Source organism: Myotis yumanensis, unplaced genomic scaffold, assembly GCF_028538775.1.
Source record: "Myotis yumanensis isolate MYYU_CA2020_CCGP unplaced genomic scaffold, mMyoYum1.0.hap1 SCAF_8, whole genome shotgun sequence".
NCBI classification, from domain to species: Eukaryota; Metazoa; Chordata; class Mammalia; order Chiroptera; family Vespertilionidae; genus Myotis; species Myotis yumanensis.
The window spans coordinates 84,993,879-85,014,257 of NW_027223759.1; the positions used below are offsets into that span (position 1 = coordinate 84,993,879).

Consider the following 20,379-nt stretch of genomic DNA (forward strand, 5'->3'; position numbering starts at 1 on the left):
TTCCTGTTCTTAGGAGAAATGGTTTTAGTTTTTGCCCATTGAGTATGATAATGGGTATATGTCATATATGGCTTTTATCATGTTGAGATATGCTCCCTCTATTACCACTTTGCTGAGCGTTTTTATCAAGAATGGGTGTTGCTGCCCTGACTGGTTTGGCTCAGTGGATAGAGCGTCGGCCTGCGACTGAAGGGTCCCAGGTTCGATTCTGGCCAAGGGCATGTACCTTGGTTGCGGGCACATCCCCAGTAGGGGGTGTGCAGGAGGCAGCTGATCCATTGTTTCTCTCTCATCGATGTTTCCAGCTCTCTATCCCTCTCCCTTCCTCTCTGTAAAAAATTAATAAAAAATATATTTTAAAAAAAAGAATGGGTGTTGCATTTTGTTGAATATTTTTTTTGCATCTATTGATATGATCATGTGACTTTTGTCTTTCAATTTGTTTATGTGATATATCACGTTTATTGATTTGCAAATTTTGTACCAGTCTTGCATCCCTGAGTAAATCCCACTTGATCTGGTATATAATCTTTTTAATATATTGTTGGATGTGATTTGCTAATATTTTGTTGAGGATTTTAGCATCTATGTTCATCAGGGATATTGGCCTGTAATTCTCTTTCCTTATACTGTCTTTATCAGGTTTTGGAATTAGGATAATGCTGGCCTCATAAAAAGAGTTTGGAAATATTCCTTTCTCTTGGATTTTCTGAAATAGTTTGATAAGTATAGATGTTAGTTCTTCTTTGAATGTTTGGTAAAACTCCCCTGTGAAACCATCTGGACCTGGGCTTTTGTTTGGTAGAAGTTTTTTGATTACTGCTTATATTTCATCAGTTGTTATTGGTCTATTCAGGGTTTTTTATTCTTCCTGATTCATTTTGGGAGATTGTATTTTTCTAGGAATTTGTCTGTTTCATCCACATTGTCCAGCTTGTTGGCATATAGTTGTTCATAATATTGTCTTACAATCCTTTGTGTTTCTGTGGTGTCAGTGGTTACTCCTCCACTTTCGTTTCTGATCTTATTTATTTAGGTCCTCTCTCTTTGTTTCTTGATGAGTCTGGCTAACGGTTTATCAATTTTGTTTATCCTTTCAAAGCACCAGCTCATTGATTTTTTTGTATAGTTTTTTTAGTCTCTGTGTTATTTATTCCTGCTCTAATCTTTATTATTTCCTTCCTTCTACTTGGTCTGAGTTTTTCTTGTTGTTTTCATTCTATTTCTTTAAGTTGTAGGTTTAAATAGTTTATTGCTGATTTTTTGTTTTGTTTTTTGAGGTATACCTGTCGTGCTATATATGAACTTCCCTCTCAGGACTGCTTTTGCTGTGTTCCAGAGATTTGGGGTTGTGTGTTCATTTTCATTGGTTTCTAGGAAGTTTTTTATTTCTTTCTTGATCTCTTTGGTAACCCATTCATTGTTTAATAACATGCTATTTAGCCTTCATGTGTTTGAATGTTTTTGTGTGTTTTCCTGTAGTTGATTTCTTATTTCATTTCACTGGGATCTGAGAAGATGCTTGATATGATTTTGATCTTCTTGGACTTGTAGAGACTTGTTTTGTATCCTAACATGTGGTTTATGGTTGTGAATGATCCATGTTTTCAGCTGTTACTCTCTGGCAGACAGCACCCCGCTGCTTTTCACAGCCTGATGTTTGTGAGTACCCTCCTCAGTTTTGGTGCTCTATGTTGAGGTGCCCAGCTTCAGGATTAGATCCCAGAGTTCTCAGTGGCAACCCCCCACATCTGAGATATCTCTCCGGGCCTTCAGTTGCTATCTGTGGGCACCCAGCCAGCCCTTTTGCCTCCACCCCTCCTGCTGGTCTCCATGCAGTCTCCACTTTCATTCCTTAGGTGTCAGGGTTCTCTCCTGCGAGTTTTCTGTTGATTATTCAGAAAGTTTTTCTGTATTTTAGTTGTAATACCAGTTTGTTTCTTGGAGCATGTCCATGCAGCATCTACTTACTCTGCTGCCATTTTTAATCCTTGGGCATTTTTTTAATGTTGAAAAATCTACGGTCATTTATAATGTCAGTAAATTGTTAAATAGTTAAGCCCTTTTATCCTAAACTGTAGATATAACTTTAGGATTCTTCCCTTTTCCCTGGGACTTCCATGCCTCCAGAGTCCAAGTCATTGCTTAGGCTATCTGAGGCTTTGCCATTACTATGCCCTGAATGCTTATAAAAATAAATTTAAAATAATAGTATAAGTTCCTTGAAGTAAGAATATACGAAACAAAAAAAATATATCATTATATGTGTTTGAGCAATAAAATTTACCGCACTTGTTTTCTTCCTTCCTGGGTTACCCTCATCCTATCCTGATTGGTCTGTTAATAATCCACCCAGAAGGAATGCCATCAATGAAAATGCCTTGATATAGGAAGGATTTAGCTAGTTAGGGCTATACCATTTTGCTGTGATAAGTTGACTCTTCAATTTGAATGATGTAATTCAGCATTTGTTCAAAAAAGTTTTGAAGTTGATTTTTGAGGAAAATATTGTTTCTCTATTAAATATAAATATTGATGTTATATTAGTGGTTTGGTCATTTAGGAAAGGAGAAAAAAATACCATGAGAACACAGAGATGCCTACTTTAGTGGACGTAGCTACTGAAATTATTCAGAATCCTCCCTTTTACAGTCCTAGATACCCTGTTTCCAGTTAGACATTACTAAGTACCTGCACAGTAAAATGTTAATTTGAAATTGGTTTCCTTGAAATTGCTCTTGAGAGAGTTTACGTCCTATCAACTTGGTTGTTTTAATTAAAAATGTATTTGTTCTAGCTCTTAACTTATTTGCAACACTCCTTTCAAACTTATTAAAATCAAAGTAAATGCTTTTCTGATTATTTTCTGTTAAAACTGCATCATAACAAAATACTAACATTTTTTTCTTCTGTTTCTAACCAGAAACTTAAACTTTATTCACTTGATATTTATAAAAATGTTGAACATGATTTGATAACTAGTTCTACTGTAGTGTGATGTCCTAATATGAGTACAAAATCATAGCTGTATTTATATATTTATGCTAATTTTTACATGCAAATGACTTTCTTATAAGTATTAATGTTTTAATATTTTGATCATATCAGATTTCTAGAAATATGCAGTTACACCTGAGTCTTAGTTCTTCATTTTGTATATGCATTATTAAAATGTGAAATTGTTTAATAGGTGATTTTATAAAACAGATATACATCATTCAATGAATAGTAAAGCTAAAATTCCAATACCATAAACCCCAAATAGCCGTCCTATTTCTTTTGTCATTCCAGAATTGTATGAATCCTCTTTGAAGTAATAGGTCATCACCTGGGACAAGGTGTTAATAGTACTGCTAACTCTGAAAGATTAAGCTTTTCTGGAGTGGTTTTTATAATATATCAGAATCTTGTTGTGGTGACCTGATGCACATCTACCAAAAATACTCAAATGGTTTTAGCAGTTATTAAATTCACCCATTCTTTTAAAGTATTAGAGAATTCTAGAGTTAGCAGTATAAATAGAACTGATTTCTCCTTAGACTTTTCATGTAAGGTTGATTTTTCTTCAGCAATAATAAATAAGTTAACTGTGTTTTACTTACATATCAACTTTTTGAATTGCTTTTACACTTTTTCAATTGTCATATAATATCTAAGAAAGCAAAAGAATGTTCTCATGCAACATAAAATAGAGGTGCCATGGTCAGAATATGAATTTACCACATTGCAAACACACTGATGAAGTGTGGTATTTTTTTCTCTGAAATTTCCACACTTAACAGGAAACATAGACAGCAAGCCTGAGTGGGTGGGTCTCTGAGGTTAAAACTGTTAATAAAATACTTGAAATTTAGTTTTAAATGCAAAGCATTTATCACCATGTTTAGTTTATTAACAACAGTCGTGTTCTGATGCTTTACACTAGGTGAGTATAACTGGATTTTTTCCACCTTCAAATGACTTCTTTTCCTCTCTTAGAAAATGAAAGTAGTTGATCTCCTAACTATAGTTAGTAAATTCTCTTATAGCTTACATTTAGTAGTTTAATATATGAGAAAGAATAGTTTAACATTAAGAATTAGCATTTATAAGAGAGCCATAGATGCTAAAGTTCATGCTTTAAAAACTTCAAATTCACTTATGAAAAAATGAAATCTGAGTCAACATCCTTTTTTATTTTTTAATTGATAACATTTACATCTCCTAGCAAATGTTAAATGTTCTTATATTAAGGAGATGTCATTAGGCCAAACTAAAAAGGCTTTGGCAATAAATATATGAAATGATAGGCATTTGTGTGGTTTAGATTCATAAATAATTTGTTACTCATGGTTTAGTAAAATTAATAGACTAAAACATTGCACTGAAAACTTAGATATATTATAAAATTCAGGAAGTAGTGAAGGACCTTAAGATTATATAGCGTACTAATAACATAGATACAAGTTGTAAGGTCAGAATTGGGATTTTGGGTCCCCACCCATCATGGTTTTTTTGTTTTTTTGTGGGGGTTTTTTGCTGGTTTTTTTTGGGGGGGGGGGGTTTGCAGAAGAAAATGTTTTTGGCAGAAGAAAACATTTTCTACAAAAGAAAATAATTCAAGAGAGAAACATGGAAATGCAGAAAAGAATAAAGACTAATGTAAAGGGAGAATATGTAAATAAATAGAAAAGAATACCAACCCAATAATATCTTCCGGGATTTAAAATATATAGAAATAAAATACAAGACAAATAATATAGTAACTTTAAAAGAATAAGACTAGTAAAATATTGTAGAAAATGAACAGGCGAACAGAGGAGAGATTAGAATACTAAGAAAGTAAATATAAGTCCAAATGTGCTTCCTGGTTTGTACATAAATCTTATTGAGTACTCTTGGTTATTGTTACCATGCTTTTTTTTAGTCCATTCTTTCTCTGTGTTCTTCAGTGAATTTTTTTTTTTTTTCAGTGAATTTCTTACTCAAATATAAAACTATCATTTATAAGATAATTTGTTATGTGTTTTTATACATGTAGTTTAATTCATAATATTAGCCTCCATATTAGCTCTGCATATCAAAAAACTAAAATTTAAATAGATGTCATATTTTCCATGAATTTTGGCTACTGTTTGAATTTGCATACAAAAAAGACTTTAGTTGTTAACTTACCTAGAAGTCTGAGGATGTTTAATCTCTGCAAAGATCAGTATCTTTTCTGAAAAGATGATAGCTGACAATATATAAATAGGTATCAAAACATATTCTTTTATTTCCCACCATGAGACAGAATAGTTAACCTTATAAATGGGCGGGGAGAGGTCAATGAGGGGGGGGAGGAGACGTGTAATACTTTCAACAATAAAGAATTTAGAACGGAAAGGGAAAGGAAAAGGGATTTTAATAAACACTGCCTTTATAATTGAAAGAAAGAAAAGAAAAATATCCACTGGCCTACGACATATTAGAAGGAAAAAAATTCAAATAAAATGTACGATACATAGCTCTCATTTTTGCCCTATCCTCACTGAGGCAGAGGATCAGGGTTCAGATTTAAGGGCATTCAGGAGGTAATATGCTAGGAATTATTTAATACATCCAAGGGTTTCAGAGACTCTGGAATAGGAAGAGGCAATATCTACAATATTGATATTTGAGAAAATTTTTGGTAGCCATCTATTCCCTTGCTTTTTCCTTTTCTCTTTTTTTTCTGGTTTCTTTTCTTTTTCTCCTTTTCCCTATTCTCCCTCCTACTTTTTCTAGCTTATCTTTTCTTCCTTAATATAAAGCAGATTTACTTTCTTAGGAAAGTATTTGGTAAATAAGCCTCCGACTGCAGTAATTTCTTAAAAGTAAACTATGTTTACTCATCTAGAATATGATATGTTAATACAAATTCTAAGTTTTGGCTTATAGTTTGGTGCATAAAATTAAAAATTTTTACATATTAAATTATTTCGGCAGATCCCCAAGTAAACCCTTGGCACGAAAATTAATGGATTGGGAAGTAGTAAGCAGAAATTCAGTATCTGATGACAGGTTGGAAACACAAAGCCTTCCATCACGATCTCCGCCTGGGACGCCTAATCAGTAAGTGCAGACTCACATCAGGTGTTCATTTTGCTCATTTCTAAATTATTGACTGTATATGTCCATTACTTGAAGATCAAAATATGTAAATCTTTCTTATTTAAACTTTGGTTAGATATGATTTTTGTTATTGCAGATCATCATTTCCTCTTAGCCTTTCTCTGAGCCTCTAGCATTGTGTAAGTGGCATGGAATAACAGCCTCCCATCAGATGAGGTAGTAGAGCATTCAGCAAGGATGTCACTTTCTTACACAGTCAACTTTTAAAGGAAGGGTCCCTAACCAATAAATCAAAATCTGCTGCTAGACTTAAAATATGAGAATATGGTTGTTGTTGACATAATCTTTTTCCATGTGGATCTCTAATAGAATTTCTGAAGGAGCATATGTTGTCTGAAAATTCTAAGTGATTATGATTCTCTTACTTAAGCTCCTACTCCAGCCACTGCTCTGCCATTTTCTATGGTCTGGAACAGTGATGGCGAACCTATGACACGCGTGTCAGAGGTGACACGCGAACTCATTTTTTTGGTTGATTTTTCTTTGTTAAATGGCATTTAAATATATAAAATAAATATCAAAAATATAAGTCTTTGTTTTACTATGGTTGCAAATATCAAAAAATTTCTATATGTGACACGGCACCAGAGTTAAGTTAGGGTTTTTCAAAATGCTGACACGCCGAGCTCAAAAGGTTCACCATTACTGGTCTAGAAAGAGGGATTTCCAACATCAGTTCCCACAAGCTTGGCCATAGCTATGCTAAGAAGCAGTGTTATTCAGCACTTTCTGTTTATGAGTTATACTCTAGGATTTCTCACAAAGGCTGTATACTTTGGTGTAGATAATAATAATAACATCAACTTGTACTAGCCAAAGATGTTATCTTCATGTTATAATGCCAACAAATGTGTTGTAATATATATGTGTAATTAAGATACTAATAAACAGATGTGAGTCAGTACATTGACAGACCTTGTTAACCCATAGGTTGATAGTCAGAATATTTGAATTTTGGTATGGAATACAATATTTGAAGAATCTTTCTTTAAAAATATCTCATACACATTAATATCCAATAAGTGTACACTACATTAAAATTGTGTCACTGGTAGATGTTTATGAGCCAAAGAATACACTTCTACCATATTGCCAGTAAAGTATACATCAAAAGTTTGGTTCACAGAATGATACCTAATACCTAGATGTCTTTCTTACTACTAGAAAAAATAGACTAAAATGTTTCTGTCTTGCTAATTGCAGGTTGCTAAATCATCTTTCTTTAAAAGAGATAGTTTGTATTCAAAGGCTAATTAACTTGTTAGAAGAATATCCAGAAATTTCTTTTTCTGGGCTCTTTTCCAGCCAGCCATTTATCTATTTGTGATCAGGAACAAAACTAGATGATTGAATTAATTAGCAGTAGCTCTGATTAATGAAACAATTTTAGGTATGATCTGAAAAGATTGGCTTTTTTTCTAAATTTTAAAGAGACAGTACAGTATAGTGGTTAAGAGCATGGGTCCTAGAGTCACTGTACATTTGAATTTTGAGAAAATTAATTAATCTTTGTCCCATTTCCTTTATCTATAAAATTATATTTATAATAATAGTGTCTTATAATATTGAAAGTTAAATGAGATGCTGTAAGTAAAATACTTAGAATAATGCCTAGCACAAAATGCATACAATAAGTACTCAAATGTTAACTAGCATAATTAATGATAGTAATGACAGTAATTCATGTGACTATGTCATGTATGAGGATAGAAATATGTTATTCAGTATTTATTCGTAGGAAGTAAATCAAGTCCCATAAATAAAAACATTCATAAGAATTCAAAAAGAACATGCTAAGTAAGTGAAATCAGTCAATCAGAGAAAGCTAAGAACCATATGATTTCATTCAGATGTGGGATATAAAACTGAAACTCATTGACACAAACAACAGTATGGTGGTTACCAGAGGGAAGGGAGGAAAAGGGAGCCAAATATATGGTGATGGAAGACTATTATTAGACTGTGGGTGGTGGGTGCACAATGCAATATACAATGACAAAAATAATTCAGGCAAGAAGATATTTCTGAATCATTTATTCTATCCCTTTATTTTATAAGTGTCGATTAAGACACAAAGTTGTAGTAACTAAAACCTATAAACATTGAGGTTGGTAGAGATAATAGATGACTAAATAGGTAAAATTCTTGTGGTAGATGATTATCTATAGCTCAGTTTTTGACTTCTTATTCTGTGTTCTTTCTGTTTATGTCACACTGTTTTTGTCAGAGACTCTGAGTAGTTGATGTGGTTAGTCTTTAAAGTGCACACCCATTTTTTGAAGGAATCATGTAAATAACATTTTAAAAATTGAATTAAGCACATTTTCACTCAGTTTTCTTCCTCTTTGTGTAGTCGAAATTCTGCATTCACACAAGAGGGACCACGGTTACGACCATCTTCAGTTGGTCATTTGGTAGACCGTGTGGTTCACACTTCCCCAAGCGAAGTATTTGTGAATCACAGATCTCCATCTTCAACCCAAGCTAACAGCATCATTCTGGAATCATCACCGTAAGACCTTTTCCTGTTCAATTTCCTTCTTGTAAATAATAATGCCCCAAATTGTTTCACTTGAAATATTCTTGGAAATTAGGGTATTTGATACAAGATTTTATTTTGCAATGTTGTAAAATTTTATATATTTGCAAATGTACTTACTTGTCTCTGAGAGTTCTTGGTGCTCCCCTCACCAAAGAGAAATCTCCACTATTTTATTGACTCAATATGTTTTGAACTTTTAGTGCATACACTGAAATATTTCTGCAGATACTATAGCACTGTGGTAGTCAGTAAGGTAGTGAAAGGTAGAGTTTTTAAAAATATTTTTCAGGAAGGGACCCATAAGATGACTAGACAATTTGGAAACATTAAGTAGCAGAGGAGAACTAAGTAAGATGACTGTCACACTGAAAATAAATTATAGAAACCATGTACACATGTCTAAAATTCATTCCTATTTCATATTATATACTGATAAACAAATTCAACTTCATAAGTCAGTATTTTTTTTATGCTTTTTAAAGACTTTTTTTTATTGAAATATTATCTAGAGAGACAGGTGCAAATGTCATAAGCAAGCAGCTTGATGAAATTTCACCATGTGAATGAATGTACTTGTGTAGCTTACACCCATAAGCAAAAAACAATATTGCCAGGTCTGTGATGTCCTCCTGTGCTCTCTTTCAGACACACACTTTCCCAAGGACAGCCACTAAGGCTCTGGTTGTGTCTTTTTTTTTTTTTAATTCTTTATTGTTCAGATTATTACAGTTGTTCCTCGTCTTCCCCATATAGCTCCCCTCCACCCGTTTCCCACACCACCCTCTGCTCTCACCCCCCGCCCCCACTATCCTCATCCATAGGTGCACGATTTTTGTTCAGTCTCTTCCTGCATCCCCCACACCCCTTTCCCCCCCAAGAATAGTTAGTCCACTACCTTTCTATGCCCTGATTCTATTATAATCACCAGTTTATTCTGTTCATCAAATTATTTATTCACTTGATTTTTAGATTTACTTGTTGATAGATGTGTATTTGTTGTTCATAGTTTGTATCTTTACCATTTTCTTCTTCTTTCTCTTCTTAAAGGATACCTTTCAGCATTTCATATAATACTGGTTTAGTGGTGATGAACTCCTTTAGCTTTTTCTTATCAGTGAAGCTCTTTATCTGACCTTCAATTCTGAATGATAGCTTTGCTGGATAAAGTAATCTTGGTTGTAGGTTCTTGCTGTTCATTACTTTGAGTATTTCTTGCCACTCCCTTCTGGCCTGCATAGTTTCTGTTGAGAAATCAGCTGACAGTCATGTGGATACTCCCTTGTAGGTAACTGACTGTCTTTCTCTTGCTGCTTTTAAGATTCTCTCTTTGTCTTTTGCCCTTGGCATTTTAATTATGATGTGTCTTGGTGTGGTCCTCTTTGGATTCCTTTTGTTTGGGGTTCTCTGCGCTTCCTGGACTTGTAAGTCTATTTCTTTGACCAGGTAGGGGAAGTTTTCTGTCATTATTTCTTCAAATAGGTTTTCAATATCTTGCTCTCTCTCATCTTCTGGCACCCCTGTAATTCAGATGTTGGTACGCTTGCAGCTGTCCCAGAGGCTATTTACACTATCTTCATATTTTTGGATTCTTTTTTCATTTTGCTTTTCCAGTTGGGTGTTTTTTGCTTCTTTGTATTTCAAATCTTTGACTTGATTCTTGTGATCCTCTAGTCTGCTGTTGGGGGTCTGTATAATATTCTTTATTTCAGTCAGTGTATGCTTAATTTCTAGTTGGTACTTTATCACAACCTCGAGGGTCTCATTAGATTTCTTGAGGGTCTCATTTAGCTTATCGGCGGTTTCTAGAAAATTCTTGAAAAACTTAAAAGTGTGGTTTTGAACTCTATATCCAGTAGTTTGCTTTCCTCCATTTCTGTCATTTGTGTCCTGTTTCTTTGTCTCCGCATTTTTTATGCTTCCCTGTGTCGATAGAGTAGCTTTCTGTGCTAGGTGTCCTATAGGGCCCAGTGGCTCAGCCTCCCCAATTACCTGAGGTAGACACTCTTGGTGCACCCCCTTGTGGGCTTTGTGCACAGTCTTGTTGTAGTTAAGCCTTGATTGTTGTAGGTAACTCTGGGAGGGATTGACCTCCAGGCCAATTGGCTGTGAGAATCAGCTGTGTCTGCAGTGAGAGAACTTCTGTGCTGGAGACACCCCTCCCGGACAAGACTTGCTTCAGTGGGGCTTTGGTGCTCACTGAGTCTGCCCCCTGAGTGTTTGTCCTTTATGAATCCGAAGAGCTGCACTCTGGATGGTCCCACTCCGACCACCGGGCACACTGGCTCCTGGATCTCTAAGGAGGTGCTAATCTAGCCTCTGCCTGAGGCTATCCAGCAGGAGCCAGCTGTGATGCAATGCAAGTTGCCCTGGTGCCTTGGGCCAGCTGCAGTTTGTTAGGTAATTATCCGATTGCAAAGGGCCAGGCCTTTCATATGCAAAAGCCTCGTGGCTTGGGCGGGGCGGGGTTCCAGGGGATCAACAGGGCGGAGGGAGCAGTTATGGCTGCTCTCAGTCCTGCCCTCAGAGGCCCTGCTTCTCAGTGTCCTGGCAATCGCTGCAAGCACCCCCGAGAGAAAGCTGCCCTCGAGTTCTGACCGATGCCATACAGCCCAATTTCTCCCGTATGAGTCTGGGTCCCCAGAGACTCGTCCAGAACTGGAGCTGAGAGCTTGAGACTCCCTCCCGATTGAAAAAGACAAACGTGTCCTCAGCCGCCAACCCTCTCTGCATGTGCCTCTGTACCTCTATATTTTACTTCCGCACCCCACCTCCTCTGAGTCTCGGTATGCTTTTTTCTTTCCTTCTAGTTGTAGAATTTCCACTCAGCCAGCCTTCCTGTGGTTCTGGATGATGTGTGTTCCGTCTTTTAGTTGTATTTTTGGAGTGGTTGTGCGAGGCAGCAATCTCCAGTGTTTACCTATGACGCCATCTTGGTTTCTCCTGGGTTGTATCTTTTTCCATAAGTCAGTATTTATATGTCATCAGTTTAATATACAAAATGCTTTCCCCTCCTATTAATATGCAACATCTTTTTTTTTTCTGAACTGTCTTTTTTTTATTGCTTAAAGTATTACAAAGAGTATTACATATGTTTCCTCCCCCCCCCTTGACATTCCCCCGGCCTCCCCTACCCCCCAGTGTCTTGTGTCCATTGGTTATGCTTATATGCATGCATACAAGTCCTTCGGTTGATCTCTTACCCTCCCTCTCCCACCCCCCAACCCTCCCCGGCCTTCCCGCTGTAGTTTGACAGTCTGTTCGATGCTGCTCTGCCTCTGTATCTATTTTTGTTCATCAGTTTATAATGGTCTTTATTATCGATAAATGAGTGAGATCATGTATTTTTTTTCATTTACTGGCTTATTTCACTTAGCATAATGCTCTCCAGTTCCATCCATGCTGTGGCAAATGGTAAGAATTCCTTTTTTTTTTTACAGTAGCATAGTATTCCATTGTGTAGATGTACCAGTTTTCTAATCCATTCATCTGCTGATGGGCACTTAGGCTGTTTCCAGATCTTAGCTATGGTGAATTGTGCTGCTATGAACATAGGGATGCATATATCCTTTCTTATTGGTGTTTCTGGTTTCTTGGAATATATTCCTAGAAGTGGGATCACTGGGTCAAATGGGAGTTCCATTTTTAACTTTTTGAGGAAACTCCATACTGTCTTCCATAGTGGCTGCACAAGTCTGCATTCCCACCAGCAGTGCACAAGGGTTCCCTTTTCTCCACAAACTCTCCAGCACTTGTCGTTTGTTGATTTGTTGATGATAGCCATTCTGACAGGTGTGAGATGGTACCTCATTGTTGTTTTGGTTTGCATCTCTCAGATGACTAGTGACTTTGAGCATGTTTTCATATGTCTCTTGGCTTTCTGAATGTCCTCTAGAAAAGTGTCTATTTAGGTCCTTTGCCCATTTTTTGTTGGGTTGTTTATCTTCCTTTTGTTAAGTTGTATGAGTTCCCTATAAATGTTGGAGATTAAACCCTTATCGGTGATAACTTTGGCAAATATGTCCTCCCATGCAGTGGGCTTTCTTGTTGTTTTGTTGATGGTTTCTCTTGCTGTGCAGAAGCTTTTTATTTTGATGTAGTCCCATTTGTTTATTTTCTCTTTAGTTTCCAATGCCCTAGGAGCAGTATCAGTGAAGAAACTGCTTTGGCATATGTCTGAGATTTTGTTGCCTATGGAGTCTTGTAGGATTTTTATGGTTTCCCATCTTACATTTAAGTCCTTTACCCATTTTGAGTTTATTTTTGTGTATGGTGTAAGTTGGAGGTCTAGTTTCATTCTTTTGCATGTATCTGTCCAATTTTCCCAACCCCATTTATTGAAGAGACTGTCTTGACTCTATTGTATGTTCTTGCCTCCTTTGTCAAATATTAATTGAGCATATTGGTTTGGGTCGATTTCTGGGCTCTCTATTCTATTCCATTGATCTATATGTCTGTTCTTGTGCCAGTACCAGGCAGTTTTGAGAACAGTGGCTTTGTAATACAGCTTGATATCAGGTATTGAGATCCCACCTACTTTGTTCTTCTTTCTCAGGATCACTGCAGCTACTCAGGGTCTTTTTTTATTCCAGATGAATTTCTGGAGAGTTAGTTCTAGGTCTGTGAAATATGCTGTTGGTATTTTAATGGGAAGTGCATTGAATTTATAGATTGCTTTGAGTAGTATGGACATTTTAATGATGTTGATTCTACCAATCCATGAACATGGTATGTTCTTCCATCGGTTTATGTCTTCCTCTATCTCTTTTTTCAACGTCCTGTAGTTTTCTGAGTAAAGGTCTTTTACCTCTTTAGTTAAGTTTATTCCTAGATAGCTTAATTTTTTTGGTGCGATGGTAAATGGGATTGCTTTTTTTAGTCTCTCTTTCTGTAAATTCACTATTGGTGTATAGAAATGCCATAGATTTCTTGGCATTAATTTTGTATCCTGCTACATTGCCGAATTCATTTATTAAGTCTAATAGTTTTTTTATGGAGTCTTTAGGGTTTTTTATGTACAATATCATGTCATCTGTGAATGAGGACAGTTTTACTTCTTCTTTTCCAATTTGGATGCCTTTTATTTCTTCTTCTTGTCTAATTGCAATGGCTAGTACTTCCAGTACTATGTCGAACAGGAGTCGTGAGAGTGGGCATCCCTGTCTTGTTCGTGTTCTTAAGGGGAATGGGTTTAGTTTTTGCCCATTGAGTATGATGTTGTCTGTCAGTTTGTCATATATGGCTTCTATTATGTTGAGGTATGATCCTTCTTTTCCCACCTTGCTGAGTTTTTATCAGAAATGGGTGTTGAATTTTGTCAAATGCTTTTTCTGCATCAATTCATATGACTATGTGGTTTTTTTCTCTCAATTTGTTTATGTGATGTATCATGGTTATTGATTTTCGGATATTGTACCATCCTTGCATCCCTGGGATAAATCCTACTTGGTCATGGTGTATGATCTTTCTGATGTACTGCTGTATCCAATTTGCTAATATTTTGTTGAGGATTTTGGCATCTATATTCATGAGGGATATTGGCCTGTAATTCTCTTTCATTGTGCTGTCTTTATCTGGTTTTGGTATGAGGGTGATGCTGGCTTCATAGAATGAGCTTGGAAGTGTTCCTGCCTCTTGAATTTTTTGGAATAGTCTGAGGAGGATAGGTTTTAGTTCTTCCTTGAATGTTTGGTAAAACTCCCCTGTCAAGCCGTCTGGCCCTGGGCTTTTGTTTGCTGGAAGCTTTTTGATGACTGCTTCAATTTCTTCCATAGTTATTGGCCTATTGAGATTTTTAGATTCTTCCTGATTGAGTTTTGGAAGGTTGTGTTTTTCTAGGAATATGTTCATTTCCTCCAGGTTGTCTAGTTTGTTGGAGTAGAGTTATTCATAGTATTTTTTAACAATCATTTGTATTTCTGTGGAGTCTGTTTTTATTTCGCCTCTATCATTTCTGATTTTATTTATTTGGGTCCTCTCTCTTTGCTTCTTGGTGAGCCTGGCTAGAGGTTCATCAATCTTGTTTATCCTTTCAAAGAACCAGCTCTTGGTTTCATTGATCTTATGTATTGTTTTTTTGGTCTCTATGTCATTTATTTCTGCTCTAATCTTTATTACCTCCTTCCTTCTGCTCACTCTGGGCTTTTCTTGTTGCTCTCTTTCTAATTCTTTGAGATGTAGAGTTAGATGATTTACTACCATTTTTTTCTTTTTTCTTTTTTAAGGTAGGCCTGTGGAGCTATAAACTTTCCTCTCAGGACTGCTTTCATTGTGTCCCATAAGTTTTGGATTGTTGTGTTTTCATTGTCACTAGTTTCCAGGATGTTTTTTATTTCTTCTTTGATCTCATTGGTAACCCAATCGATATTTAATAACATGCTATTCAGCTTCCAAGTGTTTGAGTGTTTTGGATTGTTTTTATTGTAGTTTATTTCTAATATTATGCCATTGTGGTCTGAGAAGATGCTTGGTATGATTTCAATCTTCTTGAATTTGGGGAGACTTTGCTTGTGACCCAATATGTGGTCTATTTTTGAAAATGTCCCATGTGCACTTGAGAAGAATGTATATTCTGCGGCTTTGGGGTGAAATGTTCTGAAGATGTCAATTAAGTCCATCTGATCTAGTGAGTCATTTAGGATTGCTATTTCTTTGCTGATTGTTTGTCTAGAGGATTTATCCAGTGATGTCAGTGGTGTATTAAAGTCCCCTACTATGATTGTATTGTTGTCGATCTCTCCCTTGATAATAATATGCAACATCTTGATTTATTGGTTTATATAATGCAGTTCATATGCAAGTAAAAATACAGTGTGAGAATTAGGATAAAAGTAAAATACTTTATAAGATATATAGATAGGTAAGAAGATTCATTAATTTTTGAGAAAGAGAAAGGGGTATAAGATACAGTGAATGTGATCAGGATTAAAGAAAAGATGGAAGGGTAGATAGAGGGATCAGCAAAGCAGTTATTATAGGTGCACTAGGAAAATGTCACTAAATCTGTAAGACCCATACTGAAAACAGTATTTTTCCGTCCACAGTTGGAAGTCTACAGATGTGAAGGGCTGGCTATATACATTGCCCTTAGACCATCCTATATAATAAAAGAGAAACATGGTAATTGGCGTACGACCGCTACCCTTCCCATTGGCTAATCAGCGTATCCTTATGCAAATTAACTGTCAGCCAAGATGGCGGCCGGCAGCCAGGCAGCTGGAAGCGAACAGGAGGCTTGCTTGCTCCTGTGACTGCGGACTCCAACGGCCTCTGAGCTGGCAGTTTGAAACATTCTAACAAATATAGCCAGCTGGGATCTCAGAGCTGAAGTTATACATTGTTTCGATTATAGAACTGAAACAAACCAGATAGGCAGCCTCAGAGCTAGAGCCAGAACTAAAGCTGGCCCAGAATAAAATAAAAAAAAGGAGCGGTTGGGAGCTTCAATCAATAACTGCCAGCCTGAAAGCAGCCCTCAGCCCCTCACCCAGACTGGCCAGGCACCCCAGTGGGGACCCCCACTCTGAAGGGTGTGTGACCAGCTGCAAACAGCCATCATCCACTCACCCAGACTGGCCAGGCACCCCAGTGGGGACCCCCACCCTGATCCAGGACACCCTTCAGGGCAAACCAGCCGGCCCCCAGGCCTCTATCCTATATAGTAAAAGGGTAATATGCCTCCCAGCACCAGGATCAGCAGAGCAGTGAGGCCTCCTGGCACCGGATCAGCATGACAGGGGGCAGCGCCCAAACCCCCGATCGCCCTGCAGCTCTGTGTGTGACAGGGGGCGGGGCCACAACCTCCCTATCCGCCCTGCTCTGTTCGTGACAGGGGAAGGCACCCCAACCCCCTGATCAGCCCTGCTCTGTGTGTGACAGGGTAGCACCATAACCTCCCCATCGGCCCTGCCCTGAGTGTGACAGTGGCTGTGCCCCAGCACCCTGATTGGCCCTGCTCTGTGGGTGATAGAGGGCGGCGCCCCACCCCCATTCCCACGGGCCCTGCTCTGTGTGTGACAGGGTAGAGCCATAACCTCCCCATTGGCCCTGCCCCGAGTGTGACAGTGGCGGCACCCCAACCCCCCTGATGGGCCCTGCTCTGTGCGTGACAGGGGGTGGCGCAGCAACCTCCCCATCGACCCTGCCTTGAGTGTGACGGGGGGCGGTGCCCCAACCCCCCAATCAGCCCTACCCTGAGCGTGACTGAGGGTGGCATCGCAACCTCCCGATCCGCCCTGCTCTGTGCATGATGGGGCAGCGCCCCAACTCCCCAATCGGCCCTGCTCTGAGCCCGACCAGGGGCTGCACCTAGGGATTGGGCCTGCCCTCTGCCACCCGGGAGCAGGCCTAAGCCAGAAGGTCGTTATCTCCTGAGGGGTCCCAGACTGCGAGAGGGCACAGGCCGGGCTGAGGGCCCCCCCCCTTCCCAATCCCCAAGTGCACAAATTTTTGTGCACTGGGCCTCTAGTCTATAATAATAATAGCATAATATGCTAATTAGACTGGACAGCCGAACGACCTTCTGGACGTCCTTCCGGACAAAGCCACGGCAGCAGGAGCCGAGGCAGATAGGGACAATCAGCCAGGCAGGCGAGCGGTTAGGGGTAATCAGGCAGGCAGGTGAGTGGTTAGGGACTATCAGGCAGGCAGAGGGGTTGGGGCAATCAGGCAGGCAGGTGAGTGGTTAGGGGTGATCAGTCATGCAAGCAGAGGCGGTTAGGGACAATCAGGCAGGCAAGCAAGTGGTTAGGAGCCAGCGGTCCCATATTGCAAGAGGGATGTCCAACTGCCGGTTTAGGCCCGATCCCTGCAGATCTAGGGATCAGGCCTAAACTGGCAGTCGGACTCCCACCACCACCCTGTGCACGAATTTTTGCACCAGGCCTCTAGTCCTATATAATAAAGTGGTAATATGCAAATTAACACTCATGCCCTCACAAGATGGCTGCCTACAACCACTCTGGCAGGGGGTTAGTGAGGGATGACCAAACAACTGAACAGCAGGCTGCGTGGGGTGACCAGGCCGGCAGCGGGGGGCACTTGGGGGCGACTAGGTCGGCAGGGGGCAGTTGGGAGCGATTAGGCTGGCAGGGGGTCAGTGAGGGCTGACTAGGTCAGCAGGGGGCGGGGGGGGAGGTGTGCAGTGAGGGGTGACCCGGCCAGCAGAGGGGGCCACTTAGGAACGACCAGGCTGGCAGGAAGCGGGCAGTTCAGGGCAACCTGGCCAGCAGCGGGGAGCAGTTAGGGGTGACCAGGCAGGCAGGCAGGTGAGCGATTAGGAGCCAGCAGTCCAGGATTGTGAGAGGGATGTCCCAGATTGGAGAAGGTTCATGCTGGGCTGAGGAGACACCCCCCCCTCGCCCCCGTGCACGAATTTCATACACCGGGCCTCTAGTTTTATATAAAGGACTGAACATCTGTGGATTTTGGTATCTGCAGGGGTCCTAGAACCAATCCTCTGTGGATACCGAGGATAGCTGAAGTTTTGGAGAAGTCAAAAGTTATATATGGATTTTCCACTCTGCAGGAGTCAGTGCTCAACCCCCCATATTGCTTAAGGGTCAGCTGTAGATTTCCATCTTTCCCTTTCTTTTTTCTAAGCATCCAAAAGTTAACAGAGGTAGTAATTTGTCCACAAAATTTTTTGTGTGTAAATTTTGAACGGTGTATGTTTTGAACCCTGGTTTCCACCCCATCTTTGGATTATTTTAGGCAAATTATTGGTTTGAATATATTAAAATCATTGAGTTAGAAATATATTATTAATTAAAATAAATAAGGATGCTTTCCTGGTCTCTACTGATCTTGCAATTCGTTCATTTAAATATAAATAGTTTGTATTAGAATTTAAATGTAACAGTATTACCACTTATAACCAAAATGGAATGAAAAAAATATAGGTCTGTTGAGGCCTCAGATACTGGAAGAGGATTGCTTAGCTTTTGCTGTTGTTTAAGTTGGCTTTTCATTTGAAACACTTTATTTGAATTAAAGAGTTCACTGCTACAAAATATTTGGAAACCCCTGATTTAAAATAACTTTGCTTATAAAACTGAAACTCATAGACACAGACAGCAGTATGGTGGTTACCAGAGGGAAGGGGGAGAGGGGTAGTAAAAGGAAAAGGGGGCCAAATGTATGATGACGGAAAACAGTTTGACTGTAGGTGGTGGGCACACAGATCATGTATCGTAGAAATGTTCTCTCAAACCTATAGGATCTTGTTAACCAATGTAATCCTAATAAATTTAATTTAATTTAAAAAATAAATAATAAAAATAAAATAAAACAACTTTGCTTCTGCTTTTTGCAGTTGTTTTCTTTGAGGTACAATATAACAGTGTAAAAAGCACTATGGCACTGGCTGGGTAGCTCAGTTGGTTAGAGTGTCATCCCAATATAACAGTGGTTCTCAACCTGTGGGTCGCGACCCCTTTGGCGGTCGAACGACCCTTTCACAGGGGTCGCCTAAGACCATCCTGCATATCAGATATTTACATTATGATTCATAACAGTAGCAACATTACAATTATGAAGTAGCAACGAAAATAATTTTATGGTTGGGTCAGAACATGAGGAACTGTATTTAAAGGGCCAGAAGGTTGAGAACCACTGCAATATAATAAGATTGTGGGTTCTATCCCTGGTCAGGGCACATACAAGGATCAATCAGGAATACATAAATAAGTAGAACAACAAATCTATCTTTCTCTCTCTTTACCTTCCTCTCTCTAAAAAAATCAATTAAAAAATAATATTTAAAAAAAAGAACACAGGGTTTGAATTCAGACTGGGTTTAAAACTTGGTTCTACCACTTCTAATTATGTGACCTTAGGATAATTTTTTTATCTCTGTAAGCCTCAATCTCCACACCTATAAAAACAGGATGATAATAATTACCTCATAGAATTGCTATAAACATTTAATGAGATGTATAGTTCAGCAGAGAAAAAAAATGCTTGGTAGATATTAACTATAATAACTATATAACTTTTTCAGTTAATATTTTGGGGGATTTATACTGGTAGCTTTAAGTATTTGTCAACCATTCATCTGTTGGCATGTTTGAAGTATGGATGTCTGATTGAGCACAATGATGAATCCCCTAAATTCTCAACTTTGTCCTTAGGTCCCTAATCATGAGAAATTCTATGCAGACTTCATAATCTTCAAGTATTAAATCCATTTCCCTGAGCCATTTTTTTCTGGCCTGTCCCGTTCTAGTTTTATCTAATGAGTCACCACAGCTTTGTTTGTACCTCTTCAGTTCTTCTGCTTAGTCTTCAAAGATTTGCCTTCCCTCTGCTCCTCTGAGCTGTTAGCACAGATAACTTCATCTTCAGACTCAGCTTAGCTCAATTCCCATGCCAATCTTGATTACGTCTAGCAGTATACTATGGATCTGCTAATACTAGGCTGCTCTAGGGTAAGGAAATAAAAGAACCAAAGAGGGTGTGGATGGAAGGAAGTATCAAGCCCTAGGGACTTAGAGGATGCACTATCTTAGATGTTGTACTTATGACAAGACTAATTGCAGGTCACAGTATACTGACCTGCCCTCCATCTCTGGCAAGTCTCCACTACTTGCATTTGGCAGCTAAGGTCAGGGACTTGGAATTTGGTTGAACCCCTGAATCTCAGTTGTGGGACCTCATTAGCAATCAGTCTGAAATGGTGTTTACTTTGAAATACTCTGAATGTCACTATA

General features: G+C 38.6%; 1 protein-coding gene across 6 annotated transcripts in view; it reads left to right on the top strand.

Annotated features, from left to right (window-relative positions):
* The window catches only part of PTPN4 (protein tyrosine phosphatase non-receptor type 4), a 220,165-nt gene that overhangs the window by 137,175 nt on the left and 62,611 nt on the right, over positions 1-20,379 (top strand). For 5 of the 6 annotated variants that reach the window (XM_070423142.1, XM_070423137.1, XM_070423139.1 and 2 more), the window contains 2 exons: positions 5,947-6,072; positions 8,486-8,644. In XM_070423142.1, coding sequence (XP_070279243.1) covers positions 5,947-6,072; positions 8,486-8,644 — 285 coding nt within the window. The remainder of the gene's footprint in view (positions 1-5,946; positions 6,073-8,485; positions 8,645-20,379) is intronic. The other variant, XM_070423143.1, reaches the window with a different exon arrangement.